The sequence below is a fragment of the Corvus kubaryi genome, unplaced genomic scaffold (genome assembly GCF_017639235.1).
Source record: "Corvus kubaryi isolate FWS band 111438036 unplaced genomic scaffold, C.kubaryi_AGA036_p1.0 37385, whole genome shotgun sequence".
NCBI lineage: Eukaryota > Metazoa > Chordata > Aves > Passeriformes > Corvidae > Corvus > Corvus kubaryi.
In genome coordinates this window covers 32243133-32264843 of record NW_024581127.1, presented here as the reverse complement: position 1 = coordinate 32264843, position 21711 = coordinate 32243133, and the positions used below count along the sequence as shown (strand labels likewise).

The 21711-nt window shown below is 42.8% G+C and overlaps 1 protein-coding gene across 2 annotated transcripts; it reads left to right on the top strand.

Annotated features, from left to right (window-relative positions):
• The first annotated feature begins 1918 nt into the window (after nt 1–1918).
• LOC121668491 lies at nt 1919–21277 on the top strand. Of its 2 annotated transcripts, none has more exons than XM_042036373.1 (2): nt 1919–2077; nt 19232–21277. In XM_042036373.1, exons 1-2 carry the CDS (start codon nt 2036–2038, stop codon nt 20243–20245), a joined length of 1056 nt encoding a protein of 351 aa, XP_041892307.1. In that variant the 5' UTR covers nt 1919–2035; the 3' UTR covers nt 20246–21277. The 2 variants fall into 2 exon arrangements, with proteins under 2 accessions (XP_041892307.1, XP_041892308.1); XM_042036374.1 differs by lacking the exon at nt 1919–2077 and adding an exon at nt 4275–4297.
• Nucleotides 21278–21711: the final 434 nt, after the last annotated feature.

Sequence of the window (21711 nt, the reverse complement as noted above, 5' to 3'; positions counted from 1 at the left end):
TGTACCAAAGCGTATTTAATTTATTAGTGTATATTCAGCCTGATTAAATTCCAGAATGTTTCTGAAGTTCTCATGTTTCCTTTAGGCTGGATGCCTGGTACTGAATTTATCTATTTCTGCTGGTGCTGATAAAACCCCAGCTCCTGTAGCTGTTCAAGACAGAAACAAAAATAAATAGGCTCAGGAACCACTCTAAGGCTATACCCACTGGTTGACAGCAGTTGTGAATAGGTTTGCTTGCCACAATAGCATGGCTTAGAAAAACATTGGAGACAAGACTGCTGCAAACATGTCATTCATCAGTACATCTGAGGAGAGGCTGGAAATAAGCACTGACGTTGCCGAGCATCTGTCAGTGGATACGTGGAGGCGTTGGCCAAATGGGAAACATCTGCATCTTCTCCAAATGAGGATCGGTGGAAAAAAATTTTTAAAAATTCTGAAGATCAGGCTTTTCTTTTTTAAAGACTCATGATGTGAGGCAGCACAGACCAAAGCATCTGTGTACTGTCAGGAGATCCATGTAATTCTGACGACCTTGACCGGGACTGTGTTACAGGAAAGCAAAGCCTGGAGGTGGCAGGACACGGGAAGAGGACAATTCAGAAGAGCTGGGCATAAGTGACACTCAGGGGTAGTTAAGCAGCACCAAATAAACACAGCCAAACAATACAGCAAACTGAGGCTGGTTTAAGAAGTGGGAAGGATCAGCCTAAACTCAGGTGCCCATCTTGCTGCAGCGGAGCTATCAAGTAACAGCAGGGATTCACATGTCATGCCTCCAACTGGTGCTTTGTAAGGACCGCTGGTGGTGAAAGATGAATGGTATAAGAAAAGATTTTGCACAGTGAATCACAGAAAACAGTAGAAACTAACCAGTAAGGTCTTGCAGAACCATTTTGGAACAAGTGAAAAGATAACGAACAGAGACCTTGAATTAGACACTCGATTCTGTGTTTGGCAATGTACCATAAGTTTTATGCAAGTTAGATAAATCAGAAAAAATTGTGTCCTTTAGATGGACTTAGCTCATTATATTGTGAAAACCACACCTCTTAGTTTGTCCACTTCCAAGTGAAGACCCTGACCCAATGAACACATACAATGAACTTAAAATGCACTGTATGTCTCTGTTAACTAATTTAGCCCCTACCTGCATTCCTGCCATCTCCCAGATGTTGCAGACTAGGTGGTCTCGTGGCTTTCATTGCCCACTCATATTGCCTTGCTCCCTTTTGGCACAGAGCTGGGAGTGCTGTCAGTGGAATCAGGGCTGTTAAAACTTGCTGCACCTTCAGTATGATCTTAGAAAACTTCTTATACTCCATGCAATGGATGTTCATAATGTATCTGAGCAAGTAAGGTTTGCTAAGGCTTGAAGCACCTCTCTCTCAACATTCCTCACTGTAGGCTACCAGATTTCCCTGGACTTAGGCCCCCCAAATCATGCACTGCAATTAGGATATAACATAAATTACTGGGCTTTCAGAACCCAAACATGCCTGGAATCCCCATCACTGGTTCTGCAGAAAATCAGTTTCTACTCAGATGTTGAAACACAAATGTGGGGGCATAATTTTAGGAATCAACACCTTAATTGCAGGGCACACAAGATGTGAGGATTTTGGGGCCATATTGGCCTGTAAGAAGAGAGCAAAGACAAGGTAAAGGACAAGCAGGGCACAGAAGAGAAGCAAGAAGAATGAAAGGATGGAAAAAGGACATGATGGAGAAAGGTGGAGGAGGGGGATTCTTTAAAGATGTGTACTTAAAGTAAGAATACTCCTCTCTTTAAAGGAAGGAGAAGAATACAACACATTCACAGGCGCTTTTTTTTGCCACAGGAATCTGTTCAGCCCCTAAGTGCCTGCAGTAATGCTGGCCCTAATCTCCCACTTATCTCTCTGTAAGATTTCTGAGCCTTTCAGTCCTCCTGAGCAAGCAAGGCACCTGGTCCCTGCATTCCCTGCCATAGCAGGCTGAGTATTGCTGAGTAAATCCATCTCATCAGGAGGAGGAGGAAACGCTTTTGGGAATGATAAAACAACGAGCAAAGCAAGAGCTGCCGGGGCGGCTGGTAAGTGTGGAAGTGATGAGCTTCTTATTGATTGCCCAGGAGTCTTGCTTGGAGAGATGGCTGGAAATTTTTACCTTTGAAAACATTACTCTGAGAAAGCTGAGAAGTCAGCAGGAGCCAGTGCTGATAAGAGGGATCAATGCAGAGCATGGGTGGAATGAGGTTATTAATAAGTAATAGGATTCAACTTGGGAGCTAATGAAATAAAAAAAAACATTTTCTAGTTGGGGCATCTGACAGGCACTTGATTGCTATAGCAATGGCAATGGGGAGATTAGGGACAATGAACTGTACAGCAAAAATGGGCCAAAAATCCCTCCTCATGGAAGCATCTAGTTTAAAGAATGGCTAAAACAAAACAGTTTTCTAGAAGAGATGTATTTCAGGATATTTAACAGGGGCTGTGAACAGGAACCTGTGATCTTTGAAGCATGTAAAAATTGAAAATTGTGCTGGCAAAAAAGATGCCAGATAAGTTTTCAATCTCAATCCTTCTGATCATTATGAACAGCGTGACAATTTCACACAGCTGGAAACTGGATATTTAGGCTCTAAAAATTTCTTCATCTGCAGAGGCTGTCTCCTATTATACAATATGATTGTTCAGCCTTTGGCATCTTTCCGTGAAGGACCACTTGGTATCCTCTTTAGAGGAAGAGGCCTGTATCTGTGAAAGCAAAGTACTTCCCCTCAACTTCATTGAATCCTAGCAAAGCTGAAGAAGGGTAGACTTAGACTGGGTATCAGGAAGATTAGATATTAGGAGAAATTCTTTATTATAAAGGTAGTGAGATACAGGCACAGGTCACTCAGAGGTCGTGGACTCTCCTTATCCCTGGAAGTGTTCAAGGCCAGGCTGGATGGGGCTCTGAGCAACCTGGTCTAGTGGAAGGTGTCTTTGCCCATGGCAGGGGGTTGGAACAAGATGATCTTTAAGGTCTCTTGCAACACGTTCTATGAATCTATGAATGTCTAGTCTTCCTATTCAGTCCTCTAGGATGGGTGCAAAACTGAGGAGAGCTCTACTAAACTCTATGTATCTTAAAGATGGTGGAAGTACAACTGTCCTGTATCCTTTCTCACGACATTTCCCTAGGATTTTTCTATAAGTAAAGCATGCTTATAGCTTTTCATGATGTATTTGTCTTGAGATCTCCAGTATCTTCTGATAGATTAGAAAATAGCTACTAAAATAGACCAGCTTATCCCATCACTTATGTAACTCTAAAGCCAAGCTGCTAATAACAACCACCATCAGATTTTCATTATCAGGGAAAGGATTCAGGAGAAATTTAAACCTGATTTGCCTAATTTCCTTAAGGAGATCTTCAAGATCAATGAATTGAGCAAAGAAATTGATGGGACACAAATGAGAATACTGGTCTTATTTCTACAATATGAAAATGCAGATAAGGAGGAAAGCCCCACAAGAAGGTGATTACACACAGTGATTTTGTAAACTTGGGGTCTTACTGGGTGGTTTTCCAAATGAGGAAAGCATTTCAGGTGCTTATTGGAGTAATGGGGAAAGAGCTGGCATTTCTATTCTAATTTCAGTGATGCTGCTTTCCCAGCAACTGGGAGAGCACTCAAAAAACGGTGAGAGGCCTGGGGCTCAACGCTGAGAGGGAATCTGTGTGTGGCAGAGGGCACAGGGGACGTTCTCTACCTGAACTACACAAGCCTTCCACAGCTCATGAGCATAAAGAAGCCCTTCAGGACTGTGTTGTGAGACAAAACCTGCACATGTGGGATGTGGGGTGCTGGCGGCTTTGCAGGTGTGTGGTACCATCCGAATTCTTGGATAATACAAGGTAGACTGGCTGTGGTGCTGCTATCACAACATAGACAACGATGGTGGTGTTCTGGGAATGTTTCCTCACAAACTGACAGAAGTAAGACCAATCCACAAGAACACCTTTCCCCAGTATACACACACACACTTTTCAGTCAGCATCTTATTTTTATGAGATGATGGTTGGATGTTAGCCTTAAGACCCCAGAGATATTTATTTAGTTTGCTTGCAATATGGGAACCACATCAAAAGATGTTGTCTCCTTATGCTCCTGAGTCTGAGCATTTGGAGATTAAGAGCTGATATCTACTAATTCCTTCCTTTTTTTTTTTTTTTTTTTTTTAATCTGCCATGATGGAGTGGACCAAATGTCCTGCAAGGCACCAAGAGGGCTTGATTTTTAATTATTCAAAACAAGTAAGAGGTATGGCTTACGCCCAAAATTGGTCTGGTATGGCAAGAGGAACTAAAATCCCTGTGTTTAGTATACAGTTTATACACACCTCCAGTACGCAAGGTGTTGTTCATTGCTCTAAAATGGCTGAAGATTACCTTGAATGATGCTGACAACCTTCCCTGATTCCCCTGAATACCTTCACCCTTGCTCCAACCACTCCTGGGAAGGAGATGCTTAAAAAAAACCCTGACCAGGGACTTACCTGAGGGTAATAAGATACACATTGTACCAACTATTTAATCAAGGGAGCAACACTCATACGGTCTAGCTGCCAAATGAGATATCTAGGCAGGATAGTGGGCTGGGCAGGATGGGAAATGAGTAATAATTCAGACTTGAAGTTTAAGGAGGGAAATTATCGTGGTAATTAATGACAGTAGCCATGGAAAAATTTCTCCCTGTCACTATGATAGAGCTTCTCAGGGGAGGAGCTCAGCCAGGGGATACAGTACAGGGCCATGAAGGAGACAGCAGAAGGAGGACTCTCTGTTACCTGATCAGAGGATAATGCTGGGAAGCAAATATTGTTTCAGTGAGGCCTCCTTTTCACAGGAATGATGTCCCTTCCCAGCTCACTCTAGGCTTCTCCATGCCTGTATTCTTTTCTACCAGAAACACAATTATCAGGAAAGACAGCCAGCACGTGTCTCCATCGAGAGCGGGCCCTTTCCCCTGAAGATGTTCTAGAGACAGGGAATGAACAGCCAGTGCTCCTCCAGAGCTGGTGGCCTGCCACGCCTGTTCACATGGGGCTCTGAGCAAGCTGTTCTTGAGAAAAGTGTCCCTGCCCATGGCAGGGGCTTGAAACTAGAAGATCTTTAAGGTCCCTTTCAACTCAAACCATTCTGTGATTCTACGACTGTGTGATTTTATGTATTTGTGCTTTTCTATCCCTTTCTGAGTTACTGATTGAATGTGCTAATAGCATCTAAAGCTATCTAGAGGAGCTGAGATTTAGTTATTATTCAAGCCTATAAGGAAAGAAAATGTATCTGAAGATGATTAGAGAGCTCCTCTTCTGCCCCCTGACCCGCTAAAAATCTGCTGTTAATAGCTTTAACTTCCCTTCCCATTATGCTCTGATAGGATTTGCCTTTCAAAGCACTCTGACTAGATAAGGCAGTAGGCTGCTGAATTAGAATAAGCAATACAGGCACACAAAAGATGTGTGGGTGTGCCAAGACACACCACCTCAATGGCTAAGGTAGCCCACTGTACCTCTCATCAGAGAAAATAAGTCCCAAAAGCATTCCAAGTCTTATAGGGAGAAATTGCCTCCTTCTCAAGTAAATTGCAGGGCTCGGGAGCAGAAGCTGTGGTGAGACAAAGCAAGGAGAGCCACAGATCTGAGGAGATGGACTCAAGGTCCATGAGCTAAGAACAAGCTGAGGTGCTAAACAGTGCCAAGAGCAAGCATCTGAGTCTTTGGGAGATAGTGCTGGTTTGGGTGACTTTTTGAAGCTGAAAATAAAACTGTTGGTATAGACAGAGATACTTTTAACAGACCAAAGATGTTCATCCTACTCAAACTAATGAGTGCACAGTTCTACTGATGAGGAAAACCCTGTGTCTTACCAGAAAATCAGGAGGAAACAAGACTCAGTATACTAACACTTGAATTTGAGGCCTTGCATGGAATTCTGAACAGGCACAGGCTTCATATTCACTTTTCTCCACTTTTAAGAATTCTTGAATGGACTGTTCGCACATATGTAGTGAGTGAGCTTCACTGGATCCTCAGCTGAGAGACATATGGAATGCCCAAGAGGAATATGTGTAGGAGGTATCCTTGTTCCTTAACCACACGTAAAATGGGGTGAAGACTATGTACAACTTTTAGAATTGTCCTGGTGAATTTGAAACAATCCCCATCTTGATTCTGCCTCTGTTGAAATCAAGGGCAGTACCATCATTGGTTATAGAAGGGAGCAGAATCAAGTCCTTCTGGGATCTGGAAGGATTTCCCAGGGTGTAGCTCTGTGTTACAGTACAGATATCCAACTGTGGATAATACTGAAGATTTGCTTGCTGGTTTACTGCTAAAACCCACCAAAGTGAACATAAAGATTTCCACTGAGAGGTGAATTTCTGAACACAAGGGCAGAACAAAACCAAATTTTTATGAGAGTCTTGAAACCTATGGACAATACAATTACCTTGATTGGTGGTATGGACCATACTGGAGAAGGTCTAACTTTAAATTATGCTCTCCAGGAGAGCTGAAATTGTCTCCATGACCAGCTCAAATAGCAGAAAATGTCCTTGTGAATTTGAAGGACAGCAGTTTACCTGAAGAAGCACACAGGTGCCTTAGTCCTGGCATTGTGCTGGAAAGCTGCTCTTTTTCCAGGCTTTGTTTGTCCTGTGCAGTGAGATGTGCTCAACTTCCATGAGAAAAGCTGCCACTGTTATTCCCCAGAGAACGGCAAATCACGACACAAGTCCAGGTTGCAAGGTATGGCCGAAGAGACCTCGTTTAATCACTCATAACCTTTATAGAATGGTTTGCAAAAGAGAAATTACATGATTGGCCTGTTGGCCCACCACCTCCAGAGGTGATAGGTTGAGCAGTAAGACACCCATTTCCAAATATCATTCTCACAAAACTGAAAATAATTGTAGTGTTCTCACAACAACCTGCAGGTGCAGAAATGGTTTACATTCTTACAAACTGTTGTCCATCCAGTTCTCAAGAGAACTAAAGCTTTCACAGAGAAGCTGTGAGAAGCTGGATTTCTCTAACTGCTTTCTTATGAGAAAGGAAAGTTTCACAGGAAAATTACTCTGTCAGGCCCTGCTAGCATCTACAAAAAGCTGTTTTCCTTTCCATCCTAACTCGTGAGCACAAAGCAATGCTGATAACCAGGAGAAAAATAAATAAATTAGTGGAGATGAGTACAGTCATCAAAATTCCTATGGAGCTGGCAGGACTAGATTCAGAAATTCCATAATGAAATTAACAGATCTTCCTCCCACATGAACACCTGGACTAATGGGGGCATCTGCAATTAAGGGTGTCCTATTCACTGGCAAGGTCACATTGGAATGTCACCAACACATAAAAATAAAAATTCAGATGCTCCCAGGCTTGGTGGATTAGGTGGTCCATATTCCAATAACATGGTTCCTTATAAGTCAGGAGACAGAGGGGGGAGCAAGTGCTGTAGTTGCAAGGAATTTTGTCTGGTTTAAAGTTGGTTGTCTTTTGGCCAAGAGTTGAACACACAGAGTGAAGCAAAGGGTCTGTTTGTGCTTCCAAATTAAGTAAAGTCAGCTGCTAAATGTTGAATCAAAAAAGCAACTCTTGGCTGATTGACTAGAAAAGGCTTGAAAGCACAAGTCACAAGTGCCAAGATCTCATACCTCATGGTTCAGAAGAAATAAAACCTGCTGCTCTATGGCATTCAATGGTACATTAAGCATCTCCAGGACAGCACCAGTGATCCATGTGGGTAGGATCAGCACATTCTGCATGGGATATTCTAAGATTTTTGGTCCTAAAACAGGACTGGTTGCAATTATTGCAACAACAGCTCTTTGACATGTCAAAGAGAGGACAGAAGAAATGCAGCGAAGAATCCATTGAGTCTTCAGTGACCTTTCAGTAATAAGGCAGGTAGCATAATACAGCTTAGATCCCTGGGCTCCAAAGGATGGGGAACAATTGCTTGGTGAAATTTGATTAGATTAGAGATTTACTGGATTTTCCAAACCTACCAGTATTCAAGCCAAATATCCCTGCAGAGGTATTTGTACCCACAAAAACACATGGGTAAACAAACAAAAAAACCAAAACAACATAACACAACAATCTCCTTTTCTTCATGCTGGGATCAGAAAGTGATACAAGATCCTGAAATCTGACCCAAAAGACTCTCAAAAGCTCCTGCATTTCCCAAAAATACTGGCTGAATATTGTGCCTGAAACAAGACCAGACAGGCAGTAAGCCTCCATGAACTCTGTATGCCACAGGGACAAAATTTTGAAAGGGTTTTTAGCTCCTCATTGCACGGTGCTTGGCCCATAACAGGAGAATCTGGTTGGAGCCCTGAGTGTAATGCAGTTATTAGGCTAAGTTTAATTATTGCATCTCTACCCCCACCAGGGAACCTACCTGGTTTTATTATGAACTCTAAGCTGCAGGTGACACAAAATTGCCCAGCTGTCTGCAGATGCCTTAAGGAGAAAATGGGATAAAAATTGAATTCTCAGCAGTTCACAGATAAACTATCTCCAGTTTTCTTTAGCTGAGACAAATTGATTGGGGAAGGTCCTGCAACATAACTTGTCTGCCAAAGCTCTCCCCATGTGCTTGAACCACTCCAGAAGTTGTCAATAGAGAGACATGAAAAAAGACTTATGATTGTGTTTGGATATCTTCTCCACATCAGGGAAACAGCCTGAAATTGCTTCTTTGGTTGATTCCATCTGAGCCTTTAGAAAGGTGCTTTACCCCACAGATCCAAAGTGGAATCTCTTTTGTGGCAAATGTAAAATGAAATAATGCTAAGAGCAGTCAGATCCAGTGAAGTCATTAAATCTTCTGTATCTCAGTTCGGCCTGGTTTTGAGGGGTTTGAATGATGCCCAACAGGTAATCCTGTCCTTCAAATCAAAGGAAATACTTTCATCCACTCTTAATCATAGTGTCTGGGAAGATTGGGATCTACCTGCTTAGGATTTTTGAAGGGATGCTCTCTTGCCAGAGAGTTTTCTTTATTGGTTGTGGACAATTTTTTGTGGTTTTGTTCAGTGAACAGTGGTTCAGATTTTGGCAATGTCACCATGTAATCATGCTTTATTTGATTGAGTAGACTTGAATGGGCTTTGCTCCTATGGTAACAAACTTCTAGCTGCAATTGTTCTTAGCTGTTTGAAGGTGCCATTAGCCATTGTTCCCAGTGGCCTGGTTCTCTCTCTGGCTTTCCAAGTCTGGATCTCAGAAGTGTCAAGGTGCAGTGGTTTGGTTCAAAATACCCATTACTTACTTATTTTCCTTCTGTGAGATAAGAATTAGGAGAAAGCAAAGCAGGCACAAACCTTTAACAGTTGCAGCACAAAGAAAGAGTTTTATTACTAAAAGAACTAAAAGAGAAATAACAAGAAATTAAAGCAAATCCCCTCCTCCTTTCCAGGACTTTCCTCCTTTTACCCAACTCACACAAAGGGTAAAAGAACATGGAATTTTAGTCAGTGTTCATATGCTTAAGGAAAAAAGGGTTTTCTTCAGCTGCACATGGTTCCCAAACTGCCACCAACAGCAGACCTGCCTGGAAAGAAACAATCTGCTGTGGTGTAAAACATCTCTCCCATGAAAAATCTCACAGTTCCTTCACACTGCCGAACATAGGCTATCACACAGGGTTATTAATCTTTTTAAGGATGAGTTACTTTGGCCTGAACACAAAGGCTTTTTTTGGCCACAAGTCTCTAAAAATCCTCTCAATGCTTCTATATAGCCTGGCATAGGCACTCTTCAAAATCTTCATGGGCCACACGTGAATTCTCCATCCCCCCCATGTACTCCAAATGGATTAAAGAGACAAACAGTTTGTGATAGTACAGTTTCTTACCATGGCATGCAAGAAGTTTTTTAAGCTACGCGCGAGAATCGCGGCACCGCCCTCTTTTCTCCCATCGCCGTGTTCAGCTCCGTCTCACATGGCTCACTTTCTCTCTGACTCTGAAGCCACCATGAAGAGTGTTCTTGTTCAGGCAGGAGGCCACGCCGGCTCCTGCTGGCTCCGCCGGCTCCGCATGGAGAGGAGAAGGACCCGCCGGTCCCAGGAGGCCGCGCCGGGTGGGTTTGAGCTGTGTGGCAGCCCATGGCTGGTTTGAGCTGTGTGACAGTCCATGGCTGGTTTGAGCTGTGTGGAAGTCCATGGCTGGTTTGAGCTGTGTGGCAGTCCATGGCTGGTTTAGCTGTGTGGCAATCCATGGCTGGGTTTAGCTGTGTGGCAGTCCATGGCTGGGTTTAGCTGTGTGGCAATCCATGGCTGGTTTGAGCTGTGTGGCAATCCATGGCTGGTTTGAGCTGTGTGGCAGTCCATGGCTGGTGTGAGCTGTGTGGCAATCCATGGCTGGTTTAGCTGTGTGGCAGTCCATGGCTGGTTTGAGCTGTGTGGCAATCCATGGCTGGTTTAGCTCTGTGGCAGTCCATGGCTGGGTTTAGCTGTGTGGCAGTCCATGGCTGGGTTTAGCTGTGTGGCAGTCCATGGCTGGGTTTAGCTCTGTGGCAGTCCATGGCTGGTTTAGCTGTGTGGCAGTCCATGGCTGGTTTGAGCTGTGTGGCAGTCCATGGCTGGTTTAGCTGTGTGGCAGTCCATGGCTGGGTTTAGCTGTGTGGCAGTCCATGGCTGGTTTGAGCTGTGTGGCAGTCCATGGCTGGTTTGAGCTGTGTGGCAGTCCATGGCTGGGTTTAGCTGTGTGGCAATCCATGGCTGGTTTGAGCTGTGTGCCAGTCCATGGCTGGGTTTAGCTGTGTGCCAGTCCATGGCTGGGTTTGAGCTGCCTGTGGCTCTGGGACAGTTCCCCCCCAGTGACCCAGGGTCCGTGCCGTGGCGTTGGGAAAGATGGGGGGGCAGGGGCCCTGGCCCAGCCCGGCAGGCCCTGGAGGCTCGGAGCCCCCCCACCTTCCGGCAGGTGAGCTGGAACAAAAAACCATTCCCACCTTTCTGTGTGGTTTAAATATGTAAATTGTGAGAAGTGTCATTAGTCTAAAAGACTGTCCATCAACTCAGGTTCAACCCACTACACAAGGTTACACTGGGCAAAGGGAAAGAGTGTGATTGACTGGGAAAATGAGATCAAGCATTTTTCCATCTTTTCCCTAATCCTGGACTAGACTGAAGCAACCCCAGCAGTAAGAGGCTGCTGCAAATTCTGCCAACCTCAACGGTTCCTTGAAGAGGACAGAGTCAGCACGATCCCTTCTGCCCCACCCTGGCTTCTCTCTGTGGCACCGTGCCCTGAGCTCCATGGTGAGCAGAACTCTCACCGTGCCAGCTGCCACTGGGGTCTCCGGCTGCTTCTCACAGATTTTATCTCTGTGCCTACGTCAGCCAGCCAGGTGGAGTTACAGCTAAGATTCTGGCATTATCTGCAACTCTGAGGCTGTGTTTAAGGTCACATTTCTGTAGCTGTGCTTGCCTTCATTTAATCTTGTTTGCTCTGACGTCAATGCAAATGCAGCAGCAAGCCCAGGCTGTTAGATGCTCTCTCTATTATTATGTTTTTTTCTCTCTTCCATCACTGCTGGCTTCTTAAGATTGAGTTAAAATTACTATGGGGAGGGGTGGGTTGTTTTAACAGTGCAGCAGCTATTGTGTTGGCATATTCTACCCAAATACAGAGTATCTGCACTTAATAATTCTGTTCAATTGATTGTTGTTGTAATGGGCAAAAAGCTGAGTTCACTGTGAGCTGTGTGTGACTGTATCCTGGTGTGATTCAGCCCTGAATGCTTATGTATTAGTCCTGCCTATTTTATACATAAGCAATTTATTACCTTCATATAAATTAAATTTTCATGACATAGATGAATGAATTCTGCCTACCATCTGGAACGTCCTACAGTGGTCTCCAAATGGTGCAGCGATCCACATGTCATTGAAATGTAGCCCTTCCCAGGTCAGAGCACAGGAACTGAACAACACTGCATCACTTTAGGACCACTGGGCCAAGTGGAATACACCAAACACTGTCTTGCTGAAGCCAGAGGTAAATTTAGGTTGGAAGAGGTTATAGCAATTTAAAGAGGTTGAAAGAGGTTATAGCAGATTTAACAGACTAAATTCCTAAAAGATCTCTAAAGGACATCCCTTGATTGTGAGGCTCAGAGATATTCAGTGACTTGTCTCTAGCTGTGGACTAAGTCCATACAAAAAGTAGAACAGTTCCTACATTCCCTGCCCGCCCACTGCAATCTCTCTAAAGCGGCCTCTGTTTGAAGAGCGAAAGGCAGAAGAGACAGATAATAGGCTTGAGGATAAAAAAAGTGACATCAAAATCCTTCAACATCCATGTCATTAGTGGATCAGAGGATGGGCTGTCGTTGATTCTTCTAGCTTTAAATGCTACAGCATTCAACAAGGAAATGGTAAGTTTTCAGAGAATTGGAAAGCTGCGGCCTTTCAGGTCATGTTTAATCATTTTTTCATGAAGAATCTCTATTTGTAAGATTCCTGCTGTCAAAGCATCAGTGGATTAGCAGGACTAGCAGGTAATTCTCTAACATCAATACTGGTATAACATTATATGCTACCCACAGTTTAATAGGAACTTGTGAAAAATGTATTTAAGGAGTGACAGTCTGAAGTCAGTAATAGCCATAGAATGTGGGTAAGAAAATTATCACAAAGGGTAGAATTCAGGGCCCGTCCATGGCCCCAGCCATTAAAGGGCTGGGGTCTGCTTTGCAGGCTCCAGATCACTGCTGGCTCCCTGGTCTTAGCTTCCCTTCTTTACCTTTAGCCACAAAATCATTGAATTGGACAGGATCTCCTGGAAAATGAGCCACTTCATAGTCTGAGGTGATGTCTGGAATATCTGCTTTCAGAATCTGAGAGCTGGTCATTCTCCAGTCCTGGAGTGGAGGGTGCCTCAGGCATCTGCCTCAGACTGGATTCTTTCAGCTCAAGAGGGCAGAGCTGGCTCCTGTCCATTGTTCACAGCCTTCAAATAGCTCCCAGATGCCTCCACAAAGCCTCTCCTATTATACAGAATCCACAGTTCTGATGAAATTAAACCGGGAGCAACCCAGTAGCAGCATGTCCTAAAGAAAACATGAGACAATCCTGGGCTAGAAACAACCTCAAATCCTTCTGCTAGAGATGTGGAGATAAAAACATGTTGCAGCAAGGGGTAAGAAAGTGAGAGAGGAGCTTTTAGCCTTATAACTGGACATTCTAGAAGATTTTGGCAGTGAAGCAAATTGTATTAAATTGTCCTTGTCAAAGGGTTCATCCAAAGCTGCCCTTACTACCAGACCATGCAGTCATGTCATTTTTTCACTTCTGGCCTAATTGGCCAAAGAAAACACAAAAGAACAATTCTGGCAGGAGATATGAACCCCCGGTTCTGTGGAGAGATAGGATATGTCGGCTTGAGGGTCTCTGTTTGAGAAAGTGAATTTTCTAGCCCTTATGTTTTAAGAAAAATAGTTGCACTGCTGACACCTCCTTTTCAGAAGACAGGGATGCTCATTCTTCTGTTCTGAATGAAATATTGCCTGGGAGAACTGAGAAAAGGTGCTTGTCTTCCTTGGTATTTCTGAGTGCAGTGGATGAGTGGCACCTAGAGAACAGACATTGAATGATGGCAGAGCTGCTCTCTCTGACTCCAAGGTGCTGGCCTCTGTTATCAGTGGGATAGGGCAGGGTACCACATTAATTCCTAGGTATGAGCTTCCACCACAGCAGATAGCTCCATCAGTCTGGATTTTACAGTGCCAAGCTCTAAATTAAGAAAAAAACATCAAGGGGAGAGCTCAATCGCTTTGTCTGCACGTTCTGCTTGTGCTGTGATCTTTCTGGGCATGTAATGTAAGCAGGAGCTGGTAGTTAGCAGGAAATACTGCATTTTTCATTTCTGCTCCTCTTCCCTCACAGCAGTGAGAAGATTTAGGCTTGTGCTGTGATGTCAGACACACACCCTGGTCAGCAGTGGTCCAACTGCATGTACAGGCCTTTACTTCTCATACAGTCTTGCTGAGATGGCAGGGATTTGGAGGTGTTCAGAACTTCGGGAAATCAATCACCTTATTCTAACAACTGACACTAAGAGTTTTGAAGCTGAAGGTGGAATTTTGAGTTACAGTCAAGATCCTTAAATAAGTTGGCTGAATTTAAGGAGTAAAATCCAGTGCCACTGTTGAAAAAGAGGTCATTTATTTATATCTTAAATCTGGATTTAGAAGTCTATGTTAGTTGCTCATTTTTTATAAATCTTTGTCTTGATCTAAATAAGGAACAATGTCCCTATTTAGATGTGGAAGTTGGAAAAGTTCGTTTACATGACTTACTTGTCATTAGGACTGGAGTTCTGCACTTCCTCTTCTTTCCTGCAATACTGCAAATCCCAATAAGAAGCTTCCAAAGACAGAGGTTGCTCAGTAAAATCTGGGAGGCATATGGGAAGTCTGGAGACTCCATGGTTCGGAAATTGAGTGTGCCTGCAAGGGACAATCTGCTGTGGGTTTCCTAGAATTCAAACTGGTCTCCTCATTAATTCAGGGAGGAGCTATTAAAGTAATAATAACATTAGGAATAAGAGTGTTCTAAACTGTATAAAATCTGATGATTCCTCTTAAGATCCCCCAAATTTTATGCACAAATTTTAAATGTTTTCACTAAGCATTCTTTCAGATTAATGATTGCAAATACTAGGTTTTGCCCCAAACCTTCAGTCACTCACAAAATAAAACCCATAATGTAAGAACAACTCCTCTATAAACAAAACTTGTACTTGACACAATTTTTGAGTGATTATAGATTCTTTCGGTCTTTGATTATTCAATAGGTACCACCTTTTATAAAGCACTTGTTTTCTGAAAATTAAGTTATCTAGAATCAAACCTATTTTGGAACCTATTTTGGAAACTAACGTAACTTCATTTCAAACTAATGTGAGTTCCTGTTGCTGAGTAGCTTATGCTCTCTAGTGCCCTATAGTCCAGGAGTTGGGGTCAGTACAAATTTGCAGGCAAAAAACACAGTCAGGGAGGGACAAAACATCTTCCCTGCCATCCCATGAGCAGCTTGTGGTGGAAAAGGGATTTGAAACAGATTCCCTGATAATGAGCTGTTTTTCAGACCACTCAAATATCTTTTCTTTGTTTTCTTTGGAAACTCTTCTTGCTGCCACTGCTGTTTTAAGATACCAATGGTGCAAAGGGAGTTGTAGCAGTATGACACAGGATCTCTGGATCCTCCACTGAGGAAACACAGCAGGAATTTATTTGTATGGAGTTCCTGTATTCAGTCCACCTTGGTACCTGTTTGTTTTGGGATCCAAGACAGCCAGGTGTGATGTTAGCACCGTGTTCAGTGCTGATGATTATGAACGTGGTTATGTTTTATCTTCCCCAGCCCAATGGACCCTCTGACCTTCTCAGACTCACTGGCTCACAGACAATATAACTTAAATTTTTCTAGCGCAGCAAACGATGATATAAGTCCCTCACATTGCAGGTGTGATAATTAATGCCATCTGACAAACAGCAAGGCTGCGTATTTAAGGCTTTTCTGGGAATTATTCAAGTGCTGGCTCTGTTTTCTGCATTGTTCATTCATGGTGACCTGCGCTATTTACTGTACATACATAATCTGCAGTGGAAGCAAAGCCATTCATCCCTAGATGTTTAAACTGAATTGTTTCTTTCTCCTGATGAATGACAGCATGTGTAATGGATCTCCACATGCCAGAGGGGTTTTCAGTGGCAGTGCTTCAGGCATCACATGGAGAATTAAGGCACACTGAAGGCTTGGTGTTTATTTTGGAACTGAGCTAAAATAAAATCCACTCTGGGAGAAGCTTTCAGCCAGATAAGCTGGAGGATTTGATCTGTGAACTTCCTTTCTTAGGTATTTCTGTCCTCCCCTTTGAACTGCAGCAATCAGTTGATACACGTGATGATGGAAAGGAAAAGCATCAGAGTTGTGTAACATCTGCTTATCACTACAGATTATTCTGTAGCAATGAGATTAAAGCTTTTTGTTATGTAGAAAGAGTTTGGGATTTAGAGTGGTGGTTTTGCGCGTGTGTGCGTGTGTGTGCACGTTTTTTCTTTTCTTTTAACTCTTATGAAATGCACTATAAATTTGTTTTCATTGAGCAAGGAGAGGAAACCTCACGAAGGTGATAAAGAAAACAGGGATTTTTAAAGGAAGCAAAGATCAGAGAATAAAAGAGTGGTTTGGGTTGGAAGGGACCTTCAAGATAAGATAATTCCCAGCTCCCTGCCACGGGTAAGGACACCTTCCACTAGACCAGATTGCTCAAAGCACCATCCAACGTGACCTTGAACACTTTAAGATTTTTAAAGGATTCCCTTCATTCATGACGTATCTATAATCATGTATGCTACCAACCAAATATTACCTCCTGACAAGTATATCCACGACAGGACTGAATCGGTGAAGTATTTTGGAGCCATATGGGGAAGTGACGTGCATGAAACAGTGGTTTGGATCTCAAGCCCTGCAGAGCTTTGTGGCAGCACAACAACCTGCTGCTTTTCCCTGCTGACAGATTGACTTCCTGGCTAAAGTCCAGCAGGTTGTCAGGTTATCTAAACACATGCTATGTGCTTGGCTCACTTTGGTTCCCCATTTCTGCCAGATGCATGCCAATAGGACACCTCAGGGTGCCTGAGGCTGCTTTGTATCTGATTTTTTCAGATGTAGAACAACAGAGGTGAGGACCAATACTGGAAAGGAACCTCAGCTCAATGCCTTCTCTTGATCCAGTCATCAAGTGTACGAACAAGGTTTCTATAAGACTCTTCCAAATCTCACTTTCAGCCAAAATCAAGTGTTTATTGCCCTGCAATGAGCAGACTCCTGTAACCAAAATTAATTAAAAATAGTAGGAGCACCTCTCTCTGAGTACCATCCAGTCTGGGTACTGGCTTTAGAGGGACATCAGATTCCTGTTTATGGGGGACACCAGGCTTCCTAGATCTGAAACCACTCAACGCCAATTTGCCACTGGGCATACAATAAATTTAGTTAATTAGTAGTGATGTACTGTGACCCTTCTGTTTCTGCTGTCCCATTACTGTGCAGTTTATACCAGAAGGATCAGCAAGCTGAGACTGGGAAAGAAATTGTTTAAATTACATGAAGGTTGTGGCTTCTAAATAAAGGCTGATGGTCCCTTTGATAATACCACCATCATAATACTTTGATCTAGAGAACCTGAAGCAGTCATTCTTTACACGAGTCTCTCATTGACTGCAAAGGGAATTTTGGGCACAGAGCAATTACCCACACAAGATTGGGCCAATTACTTAATTAAATTTTAAGTGGGAGGATATACATAGCAGATGGACATTTCTGGAAGGTACTGGGTAATGTGTGCACGACAACAGAGGATGCAGCTTATCTTGCACATCAGCCTTGGGTGAGGTTTAAGTGTATTAACATTAGGACTCCAATTGGATTTAGGTGGTGTGTAACATTTCTCCAAGCCTTCTTAGCTTGTCTGAATTTTCCTCAGAAGAGTGCACAGGGAATGGACCAATCACTTGGTCACTCTTGTCTGAAACCAGCAGGAGAACAAAAAGTGGTCATGAGCAGAAAGATAGATTGCCTAGGCAGGTTGTTCTGTAGGCTTGGCTAGGTGGCTGGGTTTTAGATGGGTACTAGATTTTTAAAGGCAAATAAAAGGCTTTTTAACTAAAATATCTTCCAAAATGGCAAAACTTTGTTACTATGTTGCTTACCATTTCTTGTTTCCACACCCATACCTCCATCTGCATTAGAACCTTCACTCTGTCCCATTGCTTTATATGCCTACATCTTAGGACAAGGGTTTATTTATGTTTATTTTATTTCACTTCACATTTACAGAGTCATGGGCAGCTTTAAGTGTTTTCCTGGAAAAGAGAAAGACACAGAAAGGGCAAGACAAGTATCATTTTTATTTACAATGATACTAAGCTTGGGTACTTAAACCAAAAATAAAAATCCCACCAATAACAGTGAACAGGAATTACCAATACAGACTTAATTAGATGAGATGAAAGGAGCTCATGTTCTCTGTTTGTCAGACAAAAAGCAGGTTAATACTATAATTTAAGAAAATATCTTTGTGATAATAAGGCCTGGAAGTCTGAGATACAGGCAAGAATATTGTTTTTGTCTGTCCCATAAAATGTATAGTCTGTACAGAAACCAGAGTGGGAATGGAAAAGGTACCTTAGAGAAGAGGACTTCCTTGTTTGGGCAGAAGCAGGAACAGAGCCCATCTCCTGATGCTGCCCATAAGCCTGTCATTGCCTATGCAGGACTAGAAAGTTGAACATCAGAGGCCTGATTACCATGAGATTCTTACACTATTGACAATAATGATTATTGATTATTGATTCTTATATTATTTCCCAACCATGACATAAAGTTTCTCTGAACAATGGCAAATAAATAACTCCAGGTTTGCCACATCTGCCATTTAGCAGTGTCTTTAGTTAATACCCCAGCACTGTTTTTGAAACTGAACAATATCCACAGCATTCTGAACAGCATCTTGGCACATTTCAGGGTCTTTTCCATTGACACAAGCAAAACCATTACCAGTTTGACAGTCTATTCTTTATGGAAAAGTACCTTGTGAAACTAGGCAGAATTTTGGTGGAAATGAAGATACTTTCCCTACCCTATTAAGCACGTCAGTATATGCAAAAGTCCACATTACAGAATGTCAGAGGAAAAGAGAAGGACCTCATGCCTGACCCTCAGCTACGAGATTCCCCAAATTAATAGATATTCTCTGGTATTTGCCATGTGTTTTAGAGACCCTAAACTTCCTTTAAATTAGTGAGTGTAGTGTACAGTCTGGTGCTGCTCACTGCTTAGAAAGGACTCAATATTTAGGACAGAGTAGGAAGAGGAATGGTAATGTTTGAGTTGCACTGGTGACAGACATGGAGGAGACATGCCCTGATTCTTCAGCTGACAGGTTAATTTGTTGTCCAGATATGGAGACTAAATTTGCCCTTTATTTTGGATTACCCTGGGGTGAGACAGCTTAAGGAGCACAGTGATTAGGATTTAAGGTTTTGAGGAGTACATTTCAAGAGACACCAAGTTTTCACTCTTTTCAAACTTCCAAACATTGCATGAAAACCTAACTGAGGATTAATACAATGTAGGATAGTGATCTCCACATCTGTTTTTCTTTCAGAGTGCCCCAATGGCTGAAGAAAAGCCCAAGTATAACTGCACTGTCAGTGAAGTCACGATTGTGAACCTGCAGCCTGATAAAAATCCAGTTCTCCTCTTGCCAGGAGGGAAGCCAGGAAGTGAACATAGAAACCTTGGTTTCCAGCCTCCTTCTCCAAGGATTTCAGAGAAGAGGCTATGCCAAGGAGAGAAAAAATTGTGGCCAGAAAAGATGAAAAAGGAGGGAGTTTTGTCTCCCAGCCTGCATCGTGCAAATGAGTTGTGCAGCACAGAGAATGTTAGCCTGAAGAGGCCAGTGAAGTTGGCCCCTCTGGAGATCCCTGTGGAAGTAAAAGAAGCCCAGCTCCAAAAGATTATGAGCATCCAGAGAGAAGCCCAAATGGCTGCCCAGAAGCTGATGGTGATCAACTCCATGCGGAATGAGCCCCATGTGAAACGGGTAAAGAATCTGGCACAGGGGGAGCTGGGAAACCTTCAACAGATGAAGCTGAGTGAGAAGGCTGCTCTGGAGAGCAAAGATGATCCCCTACCCCCTAAAAGCGGCAAACCCCTTGGAGAAATCCAAATTATTTTGCCTTCAGAGACAACCTCTAAGTCGACTAAACAAGCAGGTGCTGAGGAGGCTCCCAAGACACTCTGTAAGCCATTAATCCCCACTCTCCACGTGTCTGACATGCATGGAGAGTCCAACAGCCCCGAGAGCATCCCTGATCCCTGCCAAAATGTTTCTCGGCGCCGATTCAGATTAAGACACACGAAAGAGCAGCAGGAAGACTACGGGAAAGCCAAACCCTTAAAGGCCACAGATCCAAGTGTGGGAGAAGGCACGAAGGAAACTGCAGGTCAGCGGACACAAAAAACCCTCAGTGACGCCAGCAAGCTCATTGAAAATGTGTCCAAAAAGCAGAAGGAACGAGGAGCAAAGCAAAGGGAAATAGATGAAGCCTCTCTTGGGAGGAGGCAGTCCATTCGAAGGATGGCCTTGGGAGATATCATACAGGTGGATGATGACTGAATGTTACAGCACAGATACCCAGAAAAATGTTTCAGAATGACTGCTTAGCTAGAAGTCTTCAGAAGAGTGCTTGGAGACATTAGTAGACCACCAAGTAAAAATAAGGCGATATTGTTGAACAACTCTATCATTTGCTGAGATGCTCAAACAAGCGGCTCAGAGAAAATAACATTTCGCTCTGCTCAACACTAGAAAGGCCTCAAATATCCTGAGCCCAGCACGGAGTATAACTTTTCAAGACACATATGGACCATGCAGGAAAACTATGGATGTGGACTGGGTGGAGGGATCAAGAGAAAAACAGGAATGTAGAAAGTGCTGTGTCTGGGGCTTTTTGCTCCTGAGAATATAGCTCTTCCACTCTCAGATGTGGCAAGTCTGTTTCAGAAAAAAAGATTAAAAAGTTCTTCATATCTACTGTTGGCAGAACAATAAATAATTAGCATTAGTTTAGCAGGAGACATTCAAGTCAGAAAAGGAGAAAAACTTTTAAGTACAACAGACACCGAAGAATGATGTTTACCAAGATGGGAATCTCTGTCACTGAAATTTTTAATAATGCATTAGGCAAACACCTGCCAAGGATGTTTTCAGATGAATTAATCCTTCATTCACACACAAGGACCGGATGATCTGTAATGTCCTTCAGTCTCAATTTTCTTATATTGTATCGTCTATCTTTTCAGTTGTCTACCTGTGGGGCTGCAAACTAAGCCATGTAGTGCAAAAAGATACAATAAATGCAACTTTTCACTTTTCACTGATTCTTCATTGTCTTGCAGCTTGTGCCAAGATATTAACTGAATTCTTCAGAAGGAAGCATCTAGTGCTGCTTTCCCTTGGTTTCTTCAGACTTCTGTTTATTCTTTCATAATTTCTTGGTAAATGGAGGAACAGTTCATCCATATATTTTTTGTGTTGCCCTTTTTACCTTTTCACTTTTGGTCACTTTTTAAGATCTTAGTCATCTTGTAAAGATTGAGTATTGGGTTTATGTATAATACGGAATAAACCAAACCTATGCAGTCTCAACTTAGTCCCCCTTAGAATCTTTTTTGGGGGAAAAACCTATTTCGTGGGGTTTAGGACAGGTATTATAACAATGTGGCAGAGTTTCTAGCATGGTGCAAATATTATTAATAAGGTTAACATACGATAACATTTGCTTTATAAATGACTTTTACAGAAAGAATTAGGATGCTCAATGTCTTCTGGTAGTTCACTTCTTCAGTTGTTTGATTTTCTATTAAAGGTGGTGAAATGATCTTAAGAGGCTGGGACTTCAATAAACCAATGGTGAGACTTGCCATAAAACCCCAAGAGCTGGTAAAAATACATGGATGTCTAGAGAAACAAAAGGTGGGTAGAAGCAGCAGAGCTCAGTCTTTAAACATGCTGGGGTTGGTGGGAGATGAGAAAAGAAGATGAAGACATTTTGATATAGAAAAGAAGTGAGCCTTTTTTGC